Source organism: Aegilops tauschii, chromosome 3 (genome assembly GCF_002575655.3).
Source record: "Aegilops tauschii subsp. strangulata cultivar AL8/78 chromosome 3, Aet v6.0, whole genome shotgun sequence".
Lineage (NCBI taxonomy): Eukaryota > Viridiplantae > Streptophyta > Magnoliopsida > Poales > Poaceae > Aegilops > Aegilops tauschii.
The window spans coordinates 283,099,293-283,110,142 of record NC_053037.3 but is presented as its reverse complement, the minus strand read 5'-3'; the positions used below and the strand labels follow the sequence as shown (position 1 = coordinate 283,110,142).

The 10,850-nt window shown below is 44.1% G+C and overlaps 1 protein-coding gene across 1 annotated transcript; it reads right to left on the bottom strand.

The window, feature by feature from the left end:
* Positions 1 to 1,539: 1,539 nt before the first annotated feature.
* Positions 1,540 to 10,597, bottom strand: LOC109770602 (uncharacterized). The gene is made up of 10 exons (XM_020329318.4): positions 10,335 to 10,597; positions 10,104 to 10,184; positions 9,236 to 9,285; positions 4,929 to 5,006; positions 4,769 to 4,826; positions 4,641 to 4,690; positions 2,277 to 2,385; positions 2,134 to 2,195; positions 1,881 to 1,932; positions 1,540 to 1,782 (listed from the first exon to the last, which is right to left on the bottom strand). The coding sequence occupies exons 1-9, from the start codon at positions 10,416 to 10,418 to the stop codon at positions 1,890 to 1,892; spliced, it is 615 nt and encodes a 204-aa protein (XP_020184907.1). The 5' UTR covers positions 10,419 to 10,597; the 3' UTR covers positions 1,540 to 1,782; positions 1,881 to 1,889.
* Positions 10,598 to 10,850: the final 253 nt, after the last annotated feature.

Here is a 10,850-nt window from a genome sequence, read left to right as displayed (position 1 = left end):
GAAGTGGGTTTTGCATTGCATTAAATTGTGACATGCACCACAGCCCATTACCTATTTTTCTTATCATGCAACCATGCCACATCAATGAGCCATGCATGTACTTATAAGTTTTTTTTTTTTGCATTAGCATATCCATGCAGCACTGCCACACCATCAGTTCATGCATCTAAATCATCGATTAATTATTTATTTTGCATTATATTTTGTGCTGTCATAGACATAGTGTGTTGGACGCTTGGAGCATAAAATATAGTTGATATTTCATTGTTTCCATCAAATGTTGGTTTCCGTATGATATTATCCCATGCTAAATAGCTACAACTCACTACCTATTTATCTAGCCATGCAACCGTGCCACATCAGCAAATCATGCACGTGAGTTATAAATCACTTTTTGCATTAGTACATCTATATTGAGCACTGCCATGCTACATCATCAGTTCATGCACGTAAGTCATGAGTTAATATTTTCACACTAAATTGTGTGCTCTCATCGACATGGTATATATGTTGAACGCTTGGAACATACATGTATAGTTGATCCTTCACTTTCTTTTAACTAAATCTTTTTTTTGTCTTTTATACATTATTCTGCTATATGCCTCATATTTTCTTAATGTTTTTAAAAGTTTAAATCAGGAATACTATTAAAATGTCTCTTTAAGTAGTTTTAGTTGTTTACATAGCAGCTAATCAATTATGCATTTTTTCCATCAAAATTACCGCAGCAACCCATGGGGTCTCTAGTTCTAGTGATAGTTACTCCCTTCGTAAAGAAATATAAAAGCGTTTAGATCACTAAATCATGTCATTTAAGGTAATATACAACATAACCAGATAAATCACTGTTAAATAACATCTTCAACGTTCATGCTTTCACCATCACCTATAGGCTCATCAACCATCCTAAAAGTAGTTGCCAAACAAGCTTTACGGCCTTCTCAACTTCTACTCTCCCTCTGTTCATTTTTATAAGACCTTGAAGATATTTCAGACAATGTGCAAAACAGCTCATTTTAAGTTGTCTGAAATGACTTACAAAAATGAACGGAAAATGAACGGAGGGAGTAGCTTTCTCAGTTTCTAAGCAGCCTCCACCAGCTTTTCTTGGTTTCTACTAGCTCCGGCGGCTTTTCCCGCAGCTTCTACCAAACTTTTCTCAGTTTCTATCAGCTCCAGATGTTTTTCATTCAGCCACAACGCAAAACAACGGCCTTGAAGGAGCCCACATGTCAGTTTTTTTCTCTTCTAGTTTTAAACCCTCAAATCATGTGAGAGATTGTATAGTTCTTTATTCCTGATTCCTGACGGCCTTGTCTTACAACTGTCTTTAAGATTTGTTGTGGCTTGGTCTTAAACTTGTCTTAAGATTTTGTTGTTAATACCTCTTCTCACAATGCTTGAGGGTGGGTCTTGGACTATTTTTTTGGCTCAAGACCGATGTTTGAGGCTATTCTTTGGTTTAAGACCCCATGTTTCTGCAACATTGAAGACGCCCTGACCCCAATGCTGAATGAAAGAAAGGAAAAGTACCACCAATTGGAGATCGGTAGAATCATAGTAACTTGTTAGCAACTCTGATGACATGGGCGACATAGTTAAGTTACCTCATCGAGCCACAGGCAACCACAAGGCAACATAGTTAAGTTACATCATCGAGCCATTGACAACCGACAAATACACTGGTTTACGCTCAAAACTACGAATCTAAGAGCTGGACTGGTTTTATTCATACAGAACTCATCAGAGGTCAGGTTTCTCTCCAACCGAGGAAGCATGTCACTGCAATTGGAAAACAAGTAAAAATCGGTAGCAGCCGAACAGAAAGTGCAGATTATTACTGTGCGTGACTTCACAACGCTAGATGTTACCATTCTTACCTGACATGCCTACTCAACATGTGAGAAACCACCTCCAGTCTCGGATTTTGTTCTGCACAGAGAAGGGCGAGATATTACAAAAGTCCTCGGATGCTTGGGAGTATAGAAGCATCATCAAGAAACAACAATGATGTGCTGAAGAGTCGTTTGCATGGTGTGCTGGCACCGGGTAAATCAATATCCAGCTCTATAATAATTTCGGAATAGATGCATCGCAACACAAAGAAATAGATCAAAATTTAACAAAGCTTACTTGTGATCAGACGGATTGGGCATTACTTCATACACAATTGTGGCCACAACATCCCTTTTGTTCTGCAGTAGATGGTGTGGATCAGTCACACATCAGCATTGCATGCTATATTTCCAGACTAAACAAACATCTTGACGATGTACCTGAGTAGCTTCACCACGCAAACCAATGTAATATATCTTAGTCGTATCACCACCAAAGTTGTCAGGAAAATGCAGAGTTAAGTTGGCCACACCTTGGAACCTTGAATACCTGACAATAACAGCAAGACACAAAAGGCCAAGAGAGGAAAAAGTTAAAAGAGAGCTAACAATACAAGCTACTCCAAGTACAAAGTATAACAGGATTTAAAACTTGGTAATTAGAAGCAACTCGGTAAACACATGAAAACAGAAGTGACCTAATACTTAAATCTAATAGGAGGATGTAAATTCCCTCTCTTTCCAATGCAATGAAACGCAAAAGCCATTTGCGTTTTCTCGAAAAATACCCTACTCACAAAATGACTACTGTTGAGATTAAATGTTTGACTCAAAAACCCTACTCAAAAAATCTAATACCCTACTCACAAAATCTAATACCCCTCCGAAGAATAGCAAAGATTGCCGAATTGGAAAATAGCATCCAACATGTCACAGACATGTGTGATGTGTTGGAGGCCTCACACGCCATCCTCACATCATATGATGGTATTCTCCAACTTATACAACAGTAAAAGGCATCTTATCTAATGGAGCATATCATCTACATATATTTGAAGCTTACATTTGAGAGGCTAAATTTGAATATCTTTACTCACTATTTATATTATACTATAATAAAGATCTGAGTTCATGCTGGTCTGTTAACCCTCATCGAGATTGCCAATTAATTTATTAGGACATCACATCTTGTTATCCATTATGTAACTGATGTATACTTTGAGATAACCAAGTTATAGACTATGAAGACACAAACATTTAAACGACCCATATGCGGGTGGGGGGGCTTTCGTAACAATGCACGAACATTTTGCTACTATTACAATATAACTCAAAGAGAGAAGTCGTCCATATTTCAACCCTGAACTAGCCATTTGTCTATCTAAGTTTCAACCCTGAATTATCAAAACCATGCAAGATTCAACCTTGAACCGGTTTTCGCAGACAAAGCCGGTTTTGACCAGTTCACCCGCCTAGTCAGCTGCCACATCAGCGAGGCCCATGCCCAGCCCTGAATCTCTTCCCATTCCAAGCCGCATAGGGCTCACCCAGCTGCCGCCGCCGCGTACGTGACCCTGACCCGTCGCCACCCTCTCTGGTGGCCGGCGAACGGCAGTGCCGCCACTCTGCCCTCACACGAGCTGGGCCCTGCTCCCCCACCCCGCCCCTGCTGCCTGATGCCCCCCCCCCCCCCCCCCCCGGGCATGGATCGGAGCTCCCCCTCTCCTAGTGTCCACCAACGAGCACAGGCTCCTGCCGTGGACTCCCCTCTCCTGCTGGCCACCAATGCACCAGCGGCTGAATCCATGGAGCCCTGCACCCACCTCTTCCCCTCTATCAACGGCAGCCGGAGCCGGCGTGTTCCCTCTCCGAGAGCGCCATGTGCCCTCCCCAATGGCCGAGCAACATCAAAAGGGCTGGGTGGGACAGGACGGGCCAGACTAAGGAATTATACACAATACTTCTTTAAGGGCCACTTTTACTCCCAGCCTTCACTGTTTTCTGCTGCCCTGGGCGGGCCAAGCCCAGTTTTGCCCTAAAGTAACTCTGTCCCTGGCTCTCCCTTGAGGCGGAGATGCCTTCAGCCCCAGCGGCGACGTGCGCCTCGCCACGCTCCAGTCCCGTCCTCTTGCCTTCCTCTACCGGCCGTGGGCTCATCATGCCAAGTGTGCGCGCCGTTGCAATTCGCTTGGTGCTCACCGTGCTCGTCCGCAGCGCCCAGTCCGATGCTCGTGAGCCTGCTGAGCACGACATAGGTGAAGAGCGATGGGCTGCTGAGTCTAGATGGCCGGCTGTGGTTCCGCGCCGCCGCCCTCCACTCACCGGCGGCGCAGGGGTATGGCCCTTCAGGCCTGGTGGCGTCAGGTCAACTGCTATTGCGGGCTGGGAGGGGCAGCGGTGACAAGCATCTGGTCGGGTGGAGGGAGAAGCGGCGGCGGGGCTGGAGGCGGCGGGTCAAGGTCGGGGTGCTGGCGTCCCAAGTGGCGGCGGCTGGGCTGGGTGAGAGACGCTGCTCAAGGTGAGAGACTGAACAGAGAGAGAGTAGGTTTAGATGCCTGGCTGACGTGGCGGCTGAGTTGGTTGCTGACTAGGCGGTCAACTCTTCAACACCGGCCAAAACAGCCTTGAAAACTGGTTTGAGGATAGGAGGGTTGATATTTGTCCAATTTTGAGAATTTGGGGTTGTAAAGTAAACGGTTTTGAAGTTCGGGTTGTTTCTTAGACTTTGGTGACAATTCAGGGTTGAAATATGGACTTCTCTTCGTATTAAGTAGCACAAGCAGAACAAGTAACTACTAAAATTACCTGGTTTGATACTCAAGAACTCCCTGCAAATTCTCTGCCAGTTCCCATTCCTGGCACAAACAATGTCAAATTACAGCTGGAGTTTCTTCTTGTGGATGGATAAGAAAATAAACAAACTAAAAACATACCTGCACAGGCTGCATGTTTTGAGCATCAGAAAAGTCAATACCTTCTCTATTGATAAATCTGTGACAAGTCGACATTCTTTATAAATTTCATGCTATTATGGTTCAAGAAGAAAGAACTGGGTAAGTCATGAAAGAGAAAAGCCAGAATTCTAAAACTTACGCTCTCATTCTTGAAGGGCTTGTCCCATCAGCACCACCAACGACAGCGATGCTCTTGATCTTCACATCTGAGGTAAATCTACAAGAAAAGGGAACAAATGAAACATGTTAACGATTGCTGATAAGAATTGCAAGCAGAAACAAGAGAAAAAGCATGTCTTAGCTATTAACACAAGCATAAAAATGATATATCCCAGTATAGTCCAGTATAAAGTAACACAAACCAAATGTAATATATATGGATCGTGAACTCAATGCAAATAAAGACAGAGGCAGAAGTACAGAATAAAACACGGATAACTTGCTTTGTCTACATACGACCCTTGATGAAGCATTCCGACTCCTTCAGGATACACCAACAAAGCCTTTTGTCTCAAGCAAATTGGGGTAGGCTAGTGGTGAAACCTAACAGAAGCTGTGAGAACCCAAAAGAGAAGAGAGGAAGTACAAGTAAACAAAATAAATCGAGATTCTGGTACATGGTTTTGCTGATTTCCATGCAGTCCTGTCAAGAGCCAAATCCCTAGGTACATTCCAATCCTCAAGTCTCTTTTACTGCCTTCCTCCCATGTGAAATTTGGTCACCCCCTACCCCTCCTAGTATTTTGGCTACTCTTAAGAATACCACTATTTACTGGTGCTTCTGAAGGCTCCATTGGATATGTCCAAACCACCTTGGCCGGTGTTGGACAAGCTTCTCTTCAATAGGTGCCACCCCTACCTCATCTCGTATTCCCTCATTCCTAATTTGGTCCTTTATTGTGTGGCCACCCATCCACCTTAGCAAGCGCATCTCAGTGGCACTCATTTCTTAGATGTGTTGCCTCTTAGTAGGCCAACACTCTGCTCCATATAGCATTGCAGGTCTGATTGCAGTCCTATAGAACTTACCCTTTAGCTTATGTGGGACCTTCTTGTCACAGAGGATGCCAGATGCTTCCCACCACTTCATCCGCTCCGCTTTGATTCGGTGGCTAACATCCTCATCAATACCACCATTGCTTTGGAGCATTGGTCCCAACTCGCAAGTATGGAAAGGTGTCCCTCTTAGGCACTATATGTCCCTCGAAACTAACTTCTCCCTTCTCCCTCCTCGCACCTAACAGCACTAAAATCACAAGTCATATACTCGGTCTTGGTCCTACTAAGCCTAAACCCCTTGGACTCTGAAGTTTGTCTCCACAACTCTAATGTCCTATTGACACCCAACCTACTTTCGTCAACTAGGACCACATCATCAGCAAAGACCATACACCAAGGCACTGTTTGGATATTGGCAATGAGGCCCAGAATTAAACATTGGCATTTGGGCAGCCCGAATTTCTTTGTTTGGAACAGTATTCAGACTCGGAAAGACTTGGAATTGAAGCACGATATTGAACAGCCCGCTGTCCCCACCCGCCTCACTTGTAACACACCAGCCACTCCCGCACTGGCAGTAGTTACTCCTAGCTATACTATGAGCTCTAGACTGGCCCACAAACCAACACAAGTCTTTCCGGCACACTCTGTCCTCACTCGTGTGCACCCTGAGAAACTTCCAGGTCGTTCACACATATCCCCAAACTGCTCCAAGCCAAGCACACTTAACCAAGCGGTTCTTATGAGATGAGCTTCCCAAAAAGAAGATGCACCTTATTGGTATGGGTAGTACTATCAATCCTATTAAACTAGGATGTCACATCACTTTGCCCGAATTCGGAACCTCACCCATTGACTTTGTGGCAAGTTCGACAGCACTCGCCCCTAGTCTCCACTTACCCCTTTGAGGAGCGGTCCTGGAAAAAGAAAAATGCCACGCGCAGGAGAGGGACAGCAGCACGAAGCGGGAAGACACAAGTTGGCCTCTCTGCCCTCCCCCTCTCTTCTCTCTGGCGCAGGTCAGCTACCTCATTCCTCACGGTAGTCCGCCTCATCCCATATCTCAGACGCGGCACGCGTGCGCCAAACCACCTATTGCTCATGCTTTCAATCACCGCAGCTGCAGCTGTTTGTTGCCTCACATGGCGATGGATGCCGCTTCCCCCCATGGCTGCCCCTGCCTGTCTGTGAGCCCTCCACGAGCCGAGACTGGCTAGAGGACCACGGCGGCAGCCCCCTCCCACTCCATTCACATGTGCGCGTGGAGCGGACCGTGGTTGCGCTGCCCATCCTCACCACGCTCGCGCGCGGGGGGGGGGGGGGGGGGGGGGGGGGGGGGGGGGCTTGCCGCACCGCTCCTCGTGTTCGTGGCCTGTGGTGCATGGGGCTGTGCAGGCCGTCACAGGGGTCGATTCCGGCAGGGAAACGGAAGTTAAAAGGCTAATTGGTTTCATGCCAACATTTGGCACTGCCAATACTTGGCAAGCCAACAATTGGCAATATCAAAAGTTGCCAAAAATTGGCAACTTCTTGTGAGGTTGGCAAGTGAAATTGGTAACTAAACAAGCACTAGCCAATATTTTGCCATTTGCCAAATGTTGTCATGCCAATTTTTGGCATCAAACCAATCATGCTCTAAATTTGCATGGAGGAGAAAGCATGCTGGAGAGAAAGAGAAGAAGATGAAAGGCCAGTGACGTGTACAACAATGTGCAATTCAATATTTTCACCATACAAACACCAGAATTCGGGTTGAATGTCGATATCAATGTCATGCAGATTTAATATTGGAGCCAATGCAATTTAGAGGCCTTGAATGCCTACATCCAAACAGAACTCAAGGGATATCTCCTTGTATATCCTTTCTGACCTCGTCCATCACTGAGGCAAAGATGTATGGGCTCAAGGTTGATCCTTGATGTAGTCCTATGGCATTGGGAGGTGTCGTTCTCACTATCACCTGCTCGAACATTTGTCACAACTTACCGTACACATACTTGATGAGGGTAATGAACTTTATTGGGACTTAATGTTTCTCTAGCACCCACCACATGACCATCCTAGGTATCTTGTCATAAGCCTTCTCCAAGTCGATGAAAACCATGTGTACATCCTTTTTATGCTCCCTATATCTTTAAATAAGCTGACGTAGCAAGAAAATCACATCTATTGACGGTCCTGGGCATAAACCAAATTAGTTTTTTGTGACGTTCGTCTCTCTTCTCAAGCGATGCTCAATCACCCTCTCACAAAGCTTCATAGTATGACTCATAAGCTTAATTCCTCGGTAATTAGTATAACTTTGAACGGCTCCTTTATTCTTGACCTCATCTTCCACTAGGAGTCATTTTGCCTCGTCCTTTATGCATTTAACTTGGTTGAGATCCCTTGTCTTCCTCTGGCGGACTTCCGCCATGTTGTAAATGCCCCTTTCTCCTTCCCGTGTCTAGTCACTAACAAAGCTCATCATAGGCCCGACCTCTTCCTTCACTCACAGCTAAGGACTTGACTAAATGACTAAAAGTGCACAAATGTGTTCCACAGAAATCAGTTGTAATGAATGATTGCTTTCTTCTTGGCCTCTTTCTATTTCTCCATGTTGCTTTTGACTCCTTCAGGATAATTGAAATAATTTATGGAAGGGTGTGCAAAAAAGGACTTGCCTAAACGACTAAAAGTGCACAAATGTGTTCCACAGAAATCAGTTGTAATGAATGATTGCTTGGCACCAAACCAGCAAACGAAGTTTTTTTATCTATATATATATGTCCAGGGAGAAGACAACATGTATAAATCAATACATGTCCACAAGCACTACCCTAGAACAATTAAGCACAACCAAATGATTCAAGTTTTAAAATTATGAAATGAATGAACTAAAAGTATCCATCTAATGCCTTCCATAACTGTAACAGCACAATTTCTTGATGTTTCGATGAGAACTTCTTGACTCCCCATACAACAAATTTCTGTAGACACTAAAGCTGTCGATTCTGCATTTGAAGGCATAAAATAGTTCAACTTGTGACAGTTAACCAGTACACGTCCACAAGCACTAGCCTAGAACAATTAAGCACAACTTCATGACCAAATGATTAAAATTTAAAAATTATGAAATGACCGAACTAAAAGAATCCACCTAATGCCTTACATAACTGTAACACCACAAATTCTGTGTCCTAGACACTAAAGCTGTCAATTCTGCATTTGAAGACATAAAATATTCAGCTTGTGTGGGTTTAAGGCAAGTGAAGCAATGATGTAATTAACTTAAGAAACCGAGTGGGGCAGGCACACACATATATCTTTTTTTCGAACCGGGCTACCACCGTTTCTGTTAATTCCTCAGCGGAGATAACAAGTTTATACAGCAGAAGGGGATGGAAAAGAAAGAAGCCAAGACACGGATATATATCCAATTATCATTAAGTGATGTAAGCTACTTACGGGATGAAAACAAGTAACTCAGGGTCACCCTCATTGCTCTCCAGAAAACCCTGGTGCAGCAAGAATGTTCATAAGAGTGCAGGTAACAGGTATGAAAAGAAACTTAAGTAACAGGTTATGAGTGAAAAAATCACTTGTCACTGAATAAACGCTGTAAGCTACAGCATCAATATTTTGATCTTGATTCATTGTACCCTACAGGATTTAGGGTCAAGACTGATAAGCTGATACAACAAACATAAGTAATATCCAAATTCGCATGCAGAAGAATGGCAATTTTGTGTAACATGGAGGATAAAGGGTAATAAAACATAGAGCTCAAAATGTCTGCATAGTGCATACCAACCTGCTGGCCTACTGTTTCTCCCGTTTAATATTTCAGACGTCCTGGCAATTTCCCTTTTCCTACTATGCGCTAGAATTATGCTTTATAGACATCTTTACTAGTACTCCCTCCGTTCCAAAATAGATGACCCAACTTTGTACTAACTTTTAAAGTTAGTACAAAGTTGGGTCATCTATTTTGGAACGGAGGGAGTACTTGTGAAAAATAAATTGTAGCCCTCAGTAATCATGACAGTATTGACATTAGTGGCATGATAAAAAAAGTACCCAGTAATAGTTTTTTAAGGACAAATAGTACCTACTGGATGCACAGAAAGTTGCTAATTTTCTATTCGTTTTCTAATGTAATACCAAAGGAGACGAGTATAATCCACATAGGGACACAGCAATCGATACTGAAACTGTTTCTATATCAGTGACAGGTTATCTAGAAACGTCTAACTCCTGGCATATTTGGCAGAAAATAAGCACCGACACTCATAAGAAGATGGGTTATGTCTAATTCAAGGATCTCGGTACATACCCCGGAAGTCTCGAGGCGCTGGTCCCACGACTTGAAGACCGATTTGACGCTCCCGGCCACAGATTCGTTCAGAGCCACCACCTGCAGGTTGTGGAAAAAACGGGGGAAGATTCAGAGCCACAGTTTCTCGAATTTCTGCAGTAGTAATAGAAGATTTTGCACTCGAAATACAGTAGGCTACAGCGAAGATTCTGATTTACAGAGAGAGACGGAGAGAGATTGGGAAGAAACCTTGGGGATGTCGATGTGATTGTAGAGCGACCAATCGGCGGCGCAGTTGTGATCCCCACACTCGTGATCGTGCAGGCACGCCATCCCTCTCTCTCACCCTCTTCCTCTTCCTCGCTCGCTGCGAATGCAGCACTAGTGGTGTTCTTGTTGGATTTGCTCTGCGTCTGCTGCCTTCTGGTCGGCTGCTGACTGCCTGCGTCTACGAAGGGGAGTACTAGGGCTTTGAGGGTTTTTTTCTTTCTTTTTCCCCTTTTAGTTTTTCCGCCCGCAAAATCGAACCGTCTAGACATTTTTAGGATCCAACGCGGACAAAAATGTCTGGACTTTCTTTTCTTTGTTTCCTTCCCTTTTTCTTTTCTTTTCTTTTTTCTCTTTTTATTAGTTTACTCTAGTCGGCCACACATATTTGAATTAGACTATCACGCACTTTCAGCCACACAACACGGTTCATAAAAATGTCCAAACCGGCCCAGATATCTAGGGCGTGTTTAGTTGCCCGCATTGATTTTGGCTCAT